General features: G+C 38.9%; 1 protein-coding gene across 2 annotated transcripts in view; it reads right to left on the reverse strand.

Moving 5' to 3' along the window:
• The window catches only part of LOC105389801 (glutamate receptor 1), a 98,914-nt gene that overhangs the window by 14,334 nt on the left and 66,125 nt on the right, over positions 1–18,455 (reverse strand). For both annotated transcript variants that reach the window (XM_038121983.2, XM_011560981.3), the window contains exons 3-5: positions 14,877–15,004; positions 13,275–13,404; positions 381–634 (exon numbers count right to left, since the gene is read on the reverse strand). In XM_038121983.2, the coding sequence (XP_037977911.2) occupies positions 381–634; positions 13,275–13,404; positions 14,877–15,004 (512 nt within the window). The remainder of the gene's footprint in view (positions 1–380; positions 635–13,274; positions 13,405–14,876; positions 15,005–18,455) is intronic.

Below are 18,455 nucleotides of genomic sequence, written 5' to 3' on the forward strand. Positions count from 1 at the left end.
CCATTCCTCTTGTATAGTGTAGATCCCGATAGTATAGTGGTTAGTGAACCTGACTACTATGCCGAAGGTCCCGTTTTCGATCCCGGCCGGGACAAATATTTGTTTAAAACCAGATATTAGTACTCAGGTCCTGGGTCTCAATGTGTATACTGTGTATAATAATTATTTATCTATCTATGTAGATAGCAGCTGTCCGATACCCAAATTACAGGCTCTACCTAGCTTGGGTCGGATGGCCATGTGTGAGATGTCCCCACATATTTATTTTATTCTTGATTACGTGTTCAGAGTATGACTATTCATGCGACACCATCTAATAATAGCACAAATTGCATTAACATCTTGTAAAACGGGGACAGAAAAAAACGCAAATATCTTACCAAGCCACTGAGGAAGTAATGGTAATTCCTACGCCCCAGTTGCACGTCACGTACGTGCGAAATTATCACGTCCTTAGCCAGCCGTGTATTGGAGTCTAGCACGACGTACTTATTGCTCCATCTGTCCAACCGCTCCAGGGAACATAGGTACTGCACCGCGTCTGAGGCATTGCCAACACGTTTCACATGCGATATACGGAATGTGGCGTTGCCTGGCTGCATGCTCGCGTACAGCTGCTGTAGACGTAGCAGACCTGGAAAAACCACGTTTAATTACTAACTGTTATTTTGTTGACGTTCGGTGATGAAGGACGAAAAGGTTCCGTAGCGGCATAAGCTGAAATTTATTCGTAAAAGTCGGAATTTCTTATTCAATTGGCCATGCTACCAATCTATGATATGTATTTTTTATAATTTATTTTGAAAATATAGACCATTTTAAGAAACTAATTTCGTCATCTTTGTATTTTATTCATTAAAACTATTTTTAATATTCATTTAAAATTTGGCCGGCTGAATGTATCTATGACGTCACATAACATTACATAAGCATAATAGGATTTATCCTTGCCTGCGCCACAAAAAACAAGCAAGTGTCACTTAACGTCAGTGAGGCAACAGTGAGGTAGAATGTCATTGTCATCTAACTCTAAAATCATAACATTGTTAACCCCTCACCTGTCGGCGGCCATTTTTCATATTTCATCATTCAATATCGTTATTTTCGGGATGTAGGAGAAAAATACCACAATTTGTATATTTACCACATACCTATTTAATATATTAATTATTTAGATAATATTACGAGAAACAAGATTAAGAAGGTATATTTATTTATTTATTTATTTATTTAAACACTTTATTGTATGTATACACAAATTACACAGTTTAACCCTTGAATTGGCAAGATTATTTTTGTGTGATTTACGTTATTTTTATATATGTTCCTGTTTAATTATGATACAAAGACTCTAAAAAAAATGCGAAAAAAAAATTACTGTTGACAGTTTTCGCGAAAACTATAGTACTACGGGTATGACGTTGACAACTGCACTGTATATTACTAAGACTTTTGTTCGTCCTACAGGTATGACGTTGTCATGTTACTAAGAAAAACACTAAGTATATATTTATTTATTTATTTGTGAAACACTATCAATATCTTATAACATAACTATGCATCATTTGGTATGAAACTCACGGAAACAATTCCTTTTGTTACTGTCACCCGTAGTAAAGCATAAATGCATATTGCATATTGCCTTGATGCAAAACACTTTGGTTCTTCCATCTTTGCAGAACCTGCAACGGGATTGTTTATTCGACGAATCAGGGAAATGTCCAAAAGCATCGTAGCGAACACAGTCCCCTGGCCGTGAGGCTGTTGGTTTTTGAATCTTCTTGTCATCCTTCATCACCATACTGTCACGTGATTTGGGCAGTTTATTGGCATGACACAGTGCTTCAAATAATTCGAGGCGAAATTCCTTCAAGGATTTGTTTGGTCTACCATCTCGTCCGTATAATAGCCAACCATTATTTATACACATGTCCAACAGTTGTGCGAAGATGCCCGTGTACCACCTTCGGCTTTTGAAAGGGGTCCGGTAGAGGGATATTAGCATGTCTGCCAGATCGACCCCACCCATGTGCCTATTATAGTGTTTTACAAGTTGCGGGCAATCAACGTCAACTTTAGCTTTGTCTTCCTTGGTATAGCGCTTTATTTTATCTACAGGGTAGGAGTCCACAAATGAACTGATTAGTGTCACCACTTTATTGTCGTTCCACTTCACACACGCAAGCTTGTTTTTGTTGCACACAACCTGTGTACTGTATCCTCTTTTCTTCTTTTTCATTTCCTTATCAGTTGGTAAAAACTTTTGGCAACCCCTCAGTCTGTTGGTCCGAATTGTCCCCAAGCTAAATATGCCATATTCTTCACGCAATAAAACCACCAGTTCAGGAGACATGAAAAAGTTGTCTGCATAGACTATTGATGGCTTTTGTTTTATAGTATTGCATAAAGCCACCACTACCATACCTCCAACCCCCAAAGATGTTTCTTTGTCTGTGAAAGTGTGACCACGGAAAGTGTCATCACCTGCATACATACAGAAGTCATAAATAAGACCCGAAACCCCGGCACGTACAAAATTTTTGAATCCCCACTTCTTGGGCTTGCTTTTGATGTACTGTCTTCTTTTTCCTGCTTTTGTACCCTTATATGGAATCATCATTTCGTCGATGGAATACTGCCCTTCTTCTTCTAGTCGCAAGAAGTTTTGGCGAATTCTTTCCATGACTGGGCGAATTTTAAAATATCTATCCCCGTTCTCCATAGTATTATCCACAAAATGGATATAGCGCCTTATCTGCTGGTATCGCTTGAGGGGCATTTGGTCAGCTATTGGAGCAAAACGGGTTCTTCTTGCCCAGTAATCTACGTAGGCTGGCATTCTTACAACACCCATCATTATTTGAATTGCAAGAAAGCTTTCCATTTCTTCAATTGTCACTTGGATAGATTTACCATGTTCTTGTACCGAGTATAAGTTTGTGTTATGAACAATCTCTTTAATGATATCCGCTGACAAAAATGAATGAAAATAATCCAAAACACTATCATTTCCGGATTTGTGGATCTCATGTATTCCTTCATCAATGGATGCTTTGTGGAGTAAACTGGTTTTTTTCCAGCTGTAGTCGAGGATCAATTTCTTCGATTTTTTACCAATTTTTGCGACCACCGCCATAGTTTTCTTACGTTTGGATCTCGTTACGGCTTTTGAGGTGCTGGGTATTGGTGATGCGAGTGGTTCCACTGATGCTGGTGGCAATGTCTGGATCGAATTTAGTGTGGGTATGGCTTCATAATTGTTAGTTGATGGGGAAGGGAAAACTTCTTGGAATGTTGGGGTGAGTGGCACTTCACAAAGGCTAGTGCGTTCAGAATTATTTTCATCAGAGAGGTCAGCTAAAATGTTCAGGCGTTCTAATGAGGAATCCAAAGAAGGAGAGTCGGAGCTATAGCATGATGGAGTGGGTGGGATGAAATCAGGTTCTTCGTCGGAAGCGGAACTGTCATCGGAGCAAGCATTCTCAGCGGGGACCAAAGCCAAAATTTTGTGCGATCGTGACAGCTTCAAGCACTGTGGCAAATAAAGAAAACAAGCTCTGTAAACCATACTCCCGCCACCAAATCAGCCACCCTACGGTTTCACTCGCATTGTATTATAATATGTAAAATGCATGTAAAAAAATATAACTGAAGTTTCACATTAATGATTTGTCATTGTTTGTTATCAAAAGTGATACTCTTTATAACTCGCGAGTGATACCGCGGGAAATAACTGGTGACACGATAAAAGAAAACGAAAAAAAGCTTCACTGAATGTATGCACAGTCTTGGAAATGTACTACGGGTATAACTAAGTCTATTTGGGACCGTTCACCGTACACTTGACAACGGTATACCCGTAGTACAAACAGAAACGTGAGCTTATAAAATAGTAAATAAGTGATGAATTTATAAAATAGCGGCTCAATAATGTTATTTACAGTGTTCCCAATCCATGGAAGATCAATCAATTACCAATCCAATGCAAAAACCAGTAAAAAAGTAAAAAACTTACACGAGGTGCAGACTCTGCAGACATAGCCGGCCGCTTCGGTGCCATTTTGCGATTTATACAGCTGATCGAAGATGTTGCCACACAGAATATTTATTTTTTGGTAGAATAAAATGATACCAGGTGTACCGTGTAACAAAATGTTTTTTTTTTTTAATTATTAAGTCAGTAAATTTTTTTAAAGACAATGTCTTACTGGTATACCACTGCCAATTTAAGGGTTAAAGTAAAAGTTAACAAGTATACCTATACGAACATAAATTTGAGCTAACAAAACTTAGATATTACAGGATTGTGGCAAGAGAGTTTTTAGGCGAAACGAGTCTTATGCCACAAAGTCTTGGCGAAGTGATGATTCGGCCAAAAAAGTTTAGATAATACGAGTTATGCGAAACGTTTTGGGCAATAAAGATTAGGCAAGATGAGGGTAACCCAGTTAGGATAATATAATTATCTACTTCAATATTAATTTAATTCTTTATTGCACAAATATAAGAAATAAATGTACAAAAGGAGGGCTTCAAGCTAAGAGCATTTTCTACCAGCCAACCTACAGGAAGTACAGGAAAACTAGTAAAAAATATTCATTCATCATCAGCCAATAATCATCCACTGCTGGATATAGGCCTCTCCCAAGGAGCGCCACAACACTCGGTCCTCGGCCTTCCTCATCCAACCACTACCCGCCACCCGCCTAAGGTCGTCAGTCCAGCGGGCAGGAGGGCGTCCCACGCTGCGTTTGCCTGTTCGTGGTCTCCACTCGAGAACTCGTCTACCCCAACGGTTATCGGTTCTTTGGCAGATATGACCAGCCCACTGCCACTTCAGCTTGCATATTTTGACAGCTATGTCGGTAACCTTAGTCCTCTGACGGATAACCTCATTTCTGATACGATCCATCAGAGAAACCCCAAGCATAGCTCTCTCCATAGCACGCTGAGCGACTTTAAATCGGTGGACCAGTCCTACCGTCAGTGTCCACGTCTCTGCACCATACGTCATCACTGGCAGGACGCACTGGTTGAAGACTTTTGTCTTCAGGCTCTGAGGAATGGCCGAGGAGAATATGTGACGAAGTTTCCCGAATGCAGCCCAACCCAGTTGGATGCGCCTTGCAGCCTCCTTGTCGAAGTTGCTTCTGCCTAGCCGAATAGTCTGCCCGAGGTAGACATATTCTTGCACAACTTCGAGTGTTGCCTCACCAACGGCGACCGGCTCCGGTTTGATGTGAGCATTGTACATGACTTTCGTCTTGTCCAAGTTCATTCCGAGGCCTACACGTAGGGAAGCAGCATTTAGGCCACTTAGCATCCAGCTGAGTTCCTGCAGAGATTCTGCCATAATAACGATGTCGTCCGCGAAGCGGAGGTGTGATATGTACTCGCCATTTATACATATGCCATGTCCTTTCCAGTCCAACGTCTTAAAGACATGGATTGCAATGCATTGGTGAACAGTTTCGGAGATATTTTTTATTTTTTTTATTTATTTATTTAGGTCTTCTTACAGCGAGTGTAACATAACATGCCTTGTTTATAACTTACGTCTACAGATTAAAACTAATTACACAGGCTAATTAAAAGTAGACACCACATGCATGAGATATTACATCCCCCTGTCTCACTCCACGTTGCAGTTGGATAGGTCTTGTCTTGTGGTCCTGTGCTTGGACAGTCATAGTAGCGGCATTGTACAGACATCTCAACACCTCGATATAGCACCAATCGATTTGGCATCTCTGCAAGGATTCCAAAACTGCCCAGGTCTCGATGGAGTCGAAGGCTTTTTCATAGTCCACAAAGGCTAGACACAGAGGCTGATTATACTCTTCGGTCTTCTGTATAATCTGCCTTACTGTGTGGATGTGGTCTATTGTACTAAAGCCTTTTCGAAACCCAGCCTGCTCTGGGGGCTGAAACTCGTCTAACTTTTGGGCAAGACGGTTCGTGATAACCCTTGAGAACAGCTTGTATACATGGCTTAAAAGCGAGATCGGTCTATAGTTCTTCAGAAGGGTTTTGTCACCCTTCTTAAAGAACAATACCACGACGCTCTCAGACCATGCCTCCGGTGTAATGCCATTGTGAAGAACCGAATTGAAGAGCCTCTGGAGCTGTTCGAGGATTGCAATACCTCCAGCTTTCAGAAGCTCTGTAGTAATTCCGTCTTCACCCGGAGCCTTGTTGTTTTTAAGCTGCTCAAGGGCTATCCTAATCTCGCCTATGTCGACGTCAGGGATGTCGTCAGTGTAGTGGCGTATTAGTGGCGCTCTGGAATCGGTGAGCTGAGTCACAGACTTCTGCGCGTGTGAAGCATAAAGTTGTCCGTAAAAACCTTCGATTTCGGCAAGAACCTCCGGCTTAGAGGCAACGATATTACCATCTGCAGACCTCAACTTCGTCAAGTGGCTTCTCCCAAGTTGCTGAACGAAGACTTTTGACCCCCGATTTTGCTCAATTGCTGCTTCTATGGCGCGTGTGTTGGAGCGACGGAGATCTCTTCGTATCAGCTTCTTTATACGCTTGTTGAGCACCCGTAGTTCTGACGAAGTGTCACCTGCCGACGGAAATTCGCGTCTCTGCCTCATAAGCTCGAGTGTCTCGCTTGAAAGTTTAGACTCCTTGCTTTTGCTTCTCACGCTAAAATGTCTGTGGCCCACCTCACGAAGAGCCTTCACTATTTGGATTGTATCCGCGTCAATATCCGTAGTGGTTTCCAGCGATTCGAATCGGCTCTGTAGTTCTCTCTGGAAGCTGGTGTTGCCAGCTCTAATTTGGTGCAGTGTGGGACGAAGGGTCGACTTCACCAGACGTCTCCTCTCCAGCTTGAAGTTAATATTCAGAGTACCTCGGAGAAGTCGGTGATCACTCCCAGTTTTAAACCTATTGATCACTGAGACATCTCTGAATATGTGGCGCTTGTCAGTCATAATGAAGTCGATTTCGTTTTTCGTCCTACCATCGGGGCTTGCCCATGTCCACTTCCTCTGGGGCTGTTTCTCAAAGAAAGAATTCATCAAGTACAGCCCCTCCCTTTCGAGGAAGTCAACAAGCATTTGCCCTCTGGTTTCTGCTACCAAAGCCATGAGGTCCTACCCTCGATTCGTCGCATTCTTGTACTCCCACTTTGGCGTTGAAGTCCCCCATCACAACGGTGTATTGGGTCTTAGCAGTACACTTAATAGTTCTAGAGATATCTTCGTATACTGCTTCGACTTCTGTGTCAGAGTATGCCGAGGTTGGTGCATATACCTGTACGACCTTCAAGAAATACCTCTCGGTTAGTTTTAGTACTAGGTACGCTACCCGATTCGACACACTGCTGATCTCCACTACGTTGTTGACAAGGGTCTTGTTGACGAGGAATCCTACGCCACCTTGGGACAGTTGGTCGCCCTCGCGATGGTAGAGCATGTGGCCGGACTCCAGGGTCATCGTGTCCTCGCCCTCTCTACGGACTTCTGATAGCCCTAAGATGTCCCATTTTATTTTGCTAAGCTCTACCTCGAGTTCTACCATCTTCTCGTCCTCTCTCAGTGTCCGTGCGTTCATAATATTATATTACAATTAATTCATTATATTACACTAATAAATTGAAATAATACGCTTTGTTGATCATTTTTCTGTTTCAATAACGCGTCTCATTGAGGCAATCCGTGCACCAGGTTTTAGAGAGATATAAAGGTCTTCACAAGGATTTAACAGCCGATAGGTTATATGCCATCCTTGTCGTTGTTTTTACACTTTTTTGAGGTTAAAGCAGGATAAATATAGTTCACATAGGCAATATCGCTAAAATACGGCAGACCAGTAACAACTTTAGAGATGGAGGGACATATGTGGGCTATTTATTGCCCACCTTATAAAGGTTGGTCGACAGCCGAGGGGTTAAGCTTCGGGAAAAGTTCGAGTCAGCTTTTTCGAAATGAGCTGTTCTTGTTGCCATCGTAGTATCCACTGGTTTATTATTTATTCTTAGTAGAGTTTCAAAACAACGTAGAAAATAAATCTTCTTCTTGTATAGCCTCTCCATCATTGGAGGTTGGCAGACAACTATTTGCAGCGCTCTCTATTCTTGCCTAGTTTAAATATTTATTCCACGGTTTTTACACCGGTCCACTATTTGATATTGCACAGCTACGTCAATTTCTTCCTTTCAGGCCTTCTGTTTCCTTCTACTTTGCCCATTATTAAGAAAATTTATAAATTAAAACAATTTTTCTAATTCGAACCTCTCTGTAACAAATGACAAAGATAAATAAACACACGCTATGACGTTTGAGTTTGACGTTAACTTTTTTTTTGTAGGCAAATGCCACAGAGTACTTTGTTAATTGGCAAATGCATTTTGTGCATAAATCATAATTTACAATAAATTTAAAGGGCAAATGAAGGTTATTAGTTTTTATTGAATAATTAAAAAAATAGAGACTTAATTTAATATCTGATAACTAGAAATTGTACAAAAAGCATATTCCTCGAAACGGTTTTAAGCATTCCATTCTTGTTCAGAAAGTTAGCATGGCCAATTATTTGGGTCGTAGTCTCTACATCAGTAAGAAATTCAGTGCATGAGTCAATCTATGTCTAAGTCAAAATGTATCTTGTTATGAATTTTTAATTTTGACTGAATTTCTTACACCATCATATAATATATCTTGATTATAAAAAATCTTGATTATATTATAATCAAGATTATTATTGTATTATAATTAAGATTTTTACATTGTAATCAGCCTCAAGTTTTCCAGAAAAATACCTAACAGTAAAAAATAACTCGCCTACGCTAGCAACAGTGGTCGTAACCCAAACATTTAAACATGGCACAAAAATAAACACTTATAGAGGCGTCGGAGTCCCAAACCAACATAATGTGCTGTCAATTGACGTCGCCTTGATGTCGTGTTTTCTGAACAGACATCCACGAGGAAAATGTCACAATATGCAGGATGTTGGGCACATATATTTTCTTCTTTAGTGCCCATGTACAAAACCAAAAAATAAAATTAGTACGTAATAAGTAAGAAGTACAGATCATCTGGAATGCGTTTTAGAGATATAATAAAATATTCACTTTATATCTAACAAAAATTACTAGAACCTTTCTAAAGTTATGAACAGTTAATAAAAATAGCTCAACAACTTATAGATTTTATTGATAATGCCCACATAATGCCCTACATTACAGCACAAAAATCAGAGCATAACTGGAAATTAATAATCCTCTCCGATGTATTAATATAATTACTGGATAAATATTTGAGTATTTATCAATCTTCACGTCTGGTACAGACTGGTTAATTTGGTGCTTAAATAATGTTATGCGGTGGAAGCTATCCACAGATTAATTGGCATCTATGACTCGCACCTCGTTGGGCTGACGGCATGGGCGTATTGAATACAAATTGAAATTTAAATCTACCATCAGCCGTGGAATATGCAGTTGTGTACTGTACACAAGTTACCTCGGGAAGTTACGTCACATATTTGCCTCGATGGAACCTTAAGCCTGAAGGCAAGTCATCAACCAGTGCGTCACATCACTGATTTATGAGCTTTGATCCATGGAATCTCAGACCCAGCCAGCAGGGTCGATCAAGTTGATCAATCCGTTTAAGAACGCTCGTTGACCTATGGAGCTACTCGATGTTTCACTGAAGGATTGCAAATGCACATTGCATAGTGCTTAAATTCTGCCACCTGAAGTGGGCTGTTCATATCTGCCGATCGACGGTCTGCCGGCCACGACTTGCGGTAGATATATTCTGTTCTACAGAAGTGTAGGGGTGTAAGTACCTGCACCTGGCTCTCTCGAGTGGAACCTTTGTGCATATCCCCAAGGTCTAAACTGCCTTCCTAAGCTTGGACCATTTCCCACCACGCTGGTCCACTGCGGGTGGGTGGTTTCATATATTATCTAGATGTGTTAAATCTAGATATGCAGGTTTGCTCACGATGTTTTCCTTCACCGTAAGAGCGATGGTATAGATAGATAGATAGATAGAATATTCTTTATTTGCACACACACATTGTACTTAAGTTAAAAGAACTCATTGGTACATGTTAGTGCCGGGATTCGAACTCGCATCTCTTGCGTGAGAAGCGGGCGCTTACCCGACTGAGCTACCATCGCTCTTGAAAGATCTGGATCTGGGTGGTGGTCCATGCTTAGGAAGGCAGTTAAGACCTTATTAGTCCTTAAGGGGATATGCACAAACGTTCCATTCGAGTAAGCCAGATGCAGGCACACCCCCGCTGAGAATAAAATAGCATAGATAAGACTATCTGCTTACGGTACGCAACGCTTTGGTTATATGTCAGTGCCAGCCATTCAACGAGAGTGGAGAGGGCAACGTATGGAGTCCGCAAAGGCAATCAATACATAGTTTCGGCAGGGTACGCGATAAATAAACGACGTTTATGTGATTGTTTTTTCCATCTTGGATCACATTATGTATTACGGATTCTTGGGACCCCAATTTTTCTGGTTCTAAATAATATAGCCTAGGTAGGTTGAGAGTTAGTATACAAATTAATACATTTATAATGTTTAATAATTCAATGATACAATGGGAATACCTTAAAGCTGCAGCGACTGTTACATTTCAACTACAGTTGTTACCTACAGGAAAGCTGCGCTCCTAACGAGCACTACCTAAGACAATATAACACAAAGGTCTGAATTTAAACGTAGAGGTATCCCAGTTGCAACGGAAAGTCTTTAGAAAGCCGGCGTCGGACGCACTGTAAAGAATAGCTCCATACTGAAAACTTTCAAAGAACCAACAACTATCAGGCAAAGATGCTAAAACTTTTTGTATGTGTTTCCGAATCTTCCTCCTGTACCTAATGACTCAAGCCGCATCTATTGTTTGAATCCAGCTCAAACTAAGAACTCTTCGATCAAGTTAGAAACCTTTAGAGTAACGTCCGATAGTTGATAGCGAATCTCCGATGGCATATTGATATAAAACTTCTACTAACTCTAAGTTTGTAAAACTCCCGAAGAGACGTAAGTAGTAACTCAAAGCGCTGAGAAAATAGGGTGAGATTAAATTGTCCTATTTTCGGTTCTCATTTGAACCCATCCCGCTGAAAATCGATTTTCCACCATTTCATTTTCGCTCAGTGATTTTCTATGACTTTCCTTGGATCCTAAACTAACAACCAACTTATAATATTTTATTGATACTTTGGAACGAGAAAACTTACCAGTTTTAATGACAATCTATAAAAGGAAGGTTAAACATAGGACAATTATAAAAATATTTGAAAATCATATACTTCAATATGGTCTTCAATATACCCTGTAAGTCATAAAAAACGTAGGTATTTTTTTATTTTACTGTAGGTACATGAGTACTCAATGCATTATCATGATTGGACATATTTATAATATTATGTGAAAATAGTGATAACATTAGATTTTGAACTATGTGATGTTATATGCATCCCCCAAGTTGCTAAAATAAATACATGTGTCTCTAATTTGATTAGAGATTAGACTATTATATTTATATGCGCATAAAATTTACTATAAAACCATGTATTGAAGTAACGAATATTATTTATGACTATACTAAGTGCCATTTTCGCCATAGTGGGTTTTAATATGGAGATGACGTATAATTGATTAACCTTTTCCTGGTTACGATCTAACCGACTATGGAGAAATTGGAGCTAAGTATAAAAATGTGTCTATAACTCACAGGTCATTACCATCCAAATATCATCCACATTTGAGATGTCTGCGTGACATGGGTCATACTGGCATATGATTCCGTCTGTTACTTACATTAACGCAAGGAAAAAAACTCATCATTTTTTTTTCAATTCAGTATTGTAGTATTTTTATTTAAACTAAAAATCATAATATTTTCGAAATTACACTGGTCATCAATAACATCAGTCCACCCACTTTTTTACAATTTCTTTGTGTACGTAATAACTTACCAACTTTAGATTTACGGGAATTGCAACTATTTTAGCATTGTTATATTAAATATATTTATTTAATTATATTAAACATATGTTAATTTTAATTTTTTTGAAATATATTATACGGAGTTAGTAGATTTTCGAAAAGCTTAAAATTTTGGTACGGTTTTGTAGACCATATTGAAGTATTTTTATAAGAATTGTTAGAAAAAACTGAGCAAAGAAGACATACATATCTAAAAGATTTTCCTCTTTATTCCGCGGTGACTACATCACCATGAAAATGACATAGCCCTTCTTCAACCCTGCAGAATCTAAATTAACAATCTCACTTTTTTCACACGTAATTAAACACACTTTGTTCTTTCTTTCATTTTGTATCTGTTTATAGTACAATATATATTATGTATATTTACGGAATATAATAAGCATCTTGGTAACCGTGTGCTATTAATTTGATTAAAATTCGAATTAATTTGATTTATACTTAGACAAGCTTGACGCTCGATATTTTGTTTCCTTAGTATTTTATGTTACAGAAGTGTACTCGTATTTATAGTGCTGACTTTACGTTTTTGTTATTGCAGAGTAAAGCTTGGTGCATTTCTGCACTGTTAATAATAAAACAAATGGAAACGCTGTATTTACTAAGGAAGGCTTCAGTTTTAAGAAATATTTACCGGAGTTTCTAAAGAGACCGGTTATTAGTTTATGAGTGCTCTATCTACAGGGTGTTGCAAAAGTGGTATAATATGGCGAAAGGAGAACATCATCATGAACAACAACGATGAACAACGGTGGGATTCACATTAATTAACTTAAAGAAACGAAAACGCTTCTATATAGGTTGCAAGCGTCACATTAGCTTCAGTATTTTTTCGGACACACCCTCTGACAATAACTTTGACTCATTGATTTTGAACTCATTGCTTTTTTGCCTTGACAATATACTACCTATTTGACTGTACTTTATAATGTGGCAACACATCCACAAGCAAAATAATTATTAATATTGCGATGACCAACCCGCAAGAACGCGCATTCGTACTGAACACATTGACAAAAACTGAATAATATCCAAAAATAATCATTTCGCATATTGAAATATTTTAATTTCGAGCGTTTTTTATTGAGTCTGAATAAAATTGATACATGTATTTACACTCAGACGGTTGAAAGATGGTACATACTCCGTAAATTACACATAGTGATATTCATAGTGGTGTGACTCGTGTGTCATAGTCATATTATCGTAGATATGGATTTAGAGGTACCAAAAATGGCAACAGCAATACATCGTTATTACGTAGTAAGTGAATACTTACCGTCATGGGAATCATACATGTAGATAACAGTTTTCCAGCCGTAGTAAGTGATCGTGTCGATAACACCCTTATGGTAGTCTGGTCGTAGACTGACAGCGTGATCGATCAAACCTGATGACGGGGGCTTCACCTGGGGACAAGTGAATAGATATAATATGTGAAGGTAAATACATAGGTGTGGAAGTTCGGAACATTACTTTACTAGCATTTTCCGGTGAGTGTCGGTGCACCTAAACTGGCATTATTATGGGTCGTGCGAGATAAATCTTATAATGCGCGGCGAAGCTCGCAGGAAAAATGCTTATAATATAATAAAACCAATGTTAAAACCACGGACATTGAACACTAAAAGTTGCATAACTTTTGAACAGCTAAGCCGATTTTGATAAAGTATGGCTAAGAACGCACGGGGTTACGACGCGTGCGGTGAAACATGGTGAACGAAAATCTTATACCACACCTCTTTTTCTGTCTGGGGTTAAAAATAATCCTCGGTCGTGATGAACGGGGCAAACTTATATCGTCTTTTTAATATAAATTCAACTAGCGGATATTTACAACTTTCTTACAAAGAGTAATGTAATCCTTGTTTCTGAGCGGCAATTCAAAGTTAAGGACAAAGTAGTATCACGTTTAATTTAAATTCAGTTTTAAAATATACTTTAATAAGCCTGACTCCAATATTAGCTCAACACAATATTGTTTTTCGTAAATATGCAATTACTTATAATTGATAAAACACTATCCCAAAATAGGGTTAATGCGCTTTACATACACATAGGTAAATAAAACATAATTTTTATATAATTAGTATCGTAGTAATAGGGCTTTTCCATGAAATTAAATTTTAAGTTTATACCTATGTAAGTATAACAAAAATTTGTAGTGGAGTAACCCAATAAAATGCCTTCCACATCTACACCACATTATTTCTATTCTGGATTGAATAACTTTAAACTGTTTCCAGCGGCTCGTGTGAGCGGTGCAAAAAAAAACTATGTTTTATTATGGCTCACAGAGCACCGGTACATTGGGAAAATATCATTTACATATTTCATGTTTTTCTATTTTCAGTTGCCACTGACGGCGAGAAGAGGCTCTACCAATTGAGTTATGACTGGATACTTGCACAAAATATTTTCCGTGCATTTTTTATGGAACCAAATATGTACCTACGAATTAATCCGGTATCGCTCTCTTTTTCCATCAATTAAAAAATAAATATGCCTGTTTCACGAATATTAATATGTAAATACAGGGTGTTGCAGTCTCTTTCAGCTTACCTTACCTTTCTTTGAAAAACCCTGTACAATTTTATGCTGATACAGATAGAGCCAACTACAATGATACACAACAAATGAGGACTTGTCTTTTTGATGATACATATTGGCGGACGAAATTCAATAGGGAAACCGTCAAGACTTGTTCCAATTTAAAGGTATAAACAGGACTTTAGACTAGGCAAATTGTTCCTGTTCGTGTTTAAGACTAATAAATTAAGTCTGATACATAATATAGGTATAATATGTTCGTATATGCATGTATACATACATTTTATAAAAAAGTGTGTGTATTTTTTATGTAAAATGTCTGAATAATTACCTTTTCAGGGAACCATGGGGTGACGAAAGGCATCTGAAAGGTGTTAGTATAGGAGTGCAGAGTATCAAACGAGTCCGGGGACACTGCCCCGAGCATTGACCACACGCCGCGTGCGAATTGGTTACAAACTGCAACAAAAAAATGCCTATATTAATACAGCATTTCATAGTATTTATCACAGTATAGTATATAAATGATAATAACAATTTTATTATTCTTTATTGCACACATACACGGTAACCTCAATCAGAAAATACACAAAACATATGGTACAATTGACGTCCTTATTACTAAGAAGTAATTCCTGCCAGACTACCTGGACGGAGAGAAAGGAGAATGGCCATTTCTCTATGGCGCATAACCCCAGGAGAAAAAACATATAATAAACCAGGATATCGGGTACATTGATATGCCTCTATTGCAAGAAAAAGTATTCCCAAATTCACTTCCTGAGAGATAGCAATTAGTCACATTGTTTACACGTCCGCAATAGCGGCAGTAAAAATTGAATAGCGAAGCATATTCAACAATGCTATTAGTATTCCGATAGAATTCCATTCACCAGTGTAGGTACATCGGTGTTCGCAGCAAATACAGTTCACTTGGGATACAATCTGACGTGACAATATACAAAAAGGATTTCTTTTCATCCTACATACATAAATATATTTGATTATTTTGTTATATTTCTTAACTAAAAATTTTCAACGGTTCACTTGACTGTTCTGTTTAGGCCTGGGTCTCCTATTTTATGCTATATGCGGCGTCCGACTTTGACGTAAACGTTTCTATCAACGTCCTACGGCCTACCTACGGCGTCTGTCTACGCGCCAACAACGTCGGCGTGTGAGGGAGACCGCATCAGTACATTTCTATAGTGAGCATCGTGACGCGGCCTACGGCGTGACGCTGGACGCGATCTACGGCGTAAATAGGAGACCCGGGCCTTTACTTAGAGCACAGCAAAAAGGTGAAACTTAAACTGGAACATATGTGCGGCATTGTATCGAGTTTAGCACACCACTAATCATGCGATAATTTGGCAACCTCAAAGTATCGTTTAGCTAAAGTGACAGTGACTCTATATTCCAGAAGCAGATGTCACGTGCCTTTAGTGAGGAGCGCCCCGCACTAACTTCCACTATTAGCATCGACGTCGTTAAAATACCACCATGCATTAAAATCATTCATTCATCTTTATGAACAATGCATTTCAGGTTCGCCATCTACTATCAAACTTCTTCATCTGTTTTCATATAATATGTATATGGTATAAATAAGGTATATTATACCTTCTGCAAATTTAGTTAGGTTTGATTTGTTTGTTGCTCAATTCGTCGTACTGAAAAACTTGGAAATCTTCTAAAGAAGTCAAATTTTTATGGTAAAGATTTTTTTCACAAATTCCAAAGTTGTTTAGAATGACGGGCTGATTCAACCTATTTCTCCTTATTATACCACTTTCACTGCAGTACACCTGTATATTGCAGTTTCTGTTATTTTCACTGCTGAGAAGTCACGTCAGGATACACAGAACAATGCAACGCTGTGATTGGCTGAATTGTCGATGATTAGAACTTAAGTCAATTTAAGTTAGATTTCGCCCGTGAGAAACTAGGCCTTCAGAAACTTCAGAACCGTTCAGATACCGTCGATGAATTTAATTTTTAGTTACGGAATGTAGGTATGTAAATAAATCGGTAATCTATAGTTACAATTTTGTAGTTTAAATCTTAGGCATACAATTGTAAGTATAGATTTTTATTGTATATATTTTTGTACAATTTAATAAATCGTTCGCGAATGTAATTTAGTAATGCACCTCCGCCAACTATATAAGAAATCATAACAGACTTTTTACATAGTAAATTTAAACTATACTTACGTTTAATTCTCAGTAGTTTGTGAGTGTAAGGCCCGGGTCTCCTATTTACGCCGTAGGTCGCGTCCTGCGTCACGCCGTAGGCCGCGTCACGATGCTCACTACGTCTACGCGCCAACGTTGGCGTGTGAGGGAGACCGCATCAGTACATTTCTATAATGAGCATCGTGACGCGGCCTACGGCGTGACGCTGGACGCGACCTACGGCGTAAATAGGAGACCCGGGCCTAAGCCCTAGTTTCACCACATTCTGCTAGATCATTAACATCCCTGTTACACTGTAATGTCATCAATTATACGTCATCTCCATATTAAGTTCTTGACAGATGTGTCAAAAGTAAACAACTAATTCCTTGTTACTACGAGGGCGGGTCAATAAGTCCGTGACTTTTATAATTTCTCGCCACTTAACTGAAAGAACAACACTGCTCCTGTCAACAAGCATCTGTCAGTAGACATCTGTCAAAATTAGCACAAGTTACGTCACTTGGTTTGTGTTTTACACCCGTTCTAAGCAACTACCGCGTGATTTAAAAACATAATGGGAAAAACTGAATTTCGTGTCCTCACTAAGCATGATTTTTTACGGAAAAAAACCATCACTGAAACCAAGGCTAAGCTTGATAAAGATTATGGGGACTCTGCAACATCAATATTTATTTTTTTTTATTTATTTATTTACAAAAGACATGCCTTAACAGTAGTTACACCAATGCGACATTCTTGACTTATGCTATAATTACAATATTTACATTACATTAAATTTCATTATACAAATATAAAAATAACAAATTACATTTTCAATATAAATATAACCACAACACAATAACATTGCTCAAAATAATAAATTATAACCTTTATATTTACACAGTACTACTTTGGATTTCCATAGCATAGGAACGCGGTTATTGCTCTCTCGAGTTGGTTCATTGTACAAACCAGGATGTCGACCTCATCAGCCAGTATATTTAACAGGCGAATGCCTCTAGTAAGGGGTGCGCTGTTGACCAGAGCCGTGCGACCCCGCGGCACCTCGAACATCCTGTTCTTGCGGCGCCGGAACAATCTGTTTGGGACTACCAGTTTTAATAGCTTCAGCACATTAGGGCTGTATTCCAATCCACGAACTACTTTTGTAAGAAATATGACCAGGGCTACGTTTCTTCTCACTTCAAGTTTATTGTACCCAACCATTCCCAGTACAAACAATGTTGGGTACATGAGGGGGTAGAATGGGTAAACACCGTACATTTTTAGATACAAGAACCTTGTGAACTTGTTCTGCATGCGTTCCAACATCGCTGTGTACTTCTCTTGGTGAGGACTCCAAACGATTGCATTGCATTCGAGTTTACTTCTTACCAGGGCATTGTATAATGTTCTGATGGCCCCGGTATTGGAGAAGCTCTGACATCGCCTTAAGATGAATCCAAGTCTTTGGAACGCTTGCTTGCATGTACCAATAATATGATCTCGGAACGTTAAGTCACTCCTAAACTCCACCCCTAGATCTCGCACGGCAGAGACTCGCGCCAATGGGGCAGCCCCCGCTCTGTACTCGTGGAGCATAGGGTTCCTGCTTCGGCCGTAGCTCATAACCTCGCATTTATCAACGTTAAACTGCAACTTATTCAGTCTACTCCAATCAAAAACCATGTTTATTGCATTCTGCAGGAAATCGCAATCTTCGACATTGG

The sequence above is a fragment of the Plutella xylostella genome, chromosome Z, assembly GCF_932276165.1.
Source record: "Plutella xylostella chromosome Z, ilPluXylo3.1, whole genome shotgun sequence".
Lineage (NCBI taxonomy): Eukaryota > Metazoa > Arthropoda > Insecta > Lepidoptera > Plutellidae > Plutella > Plutella xylostella.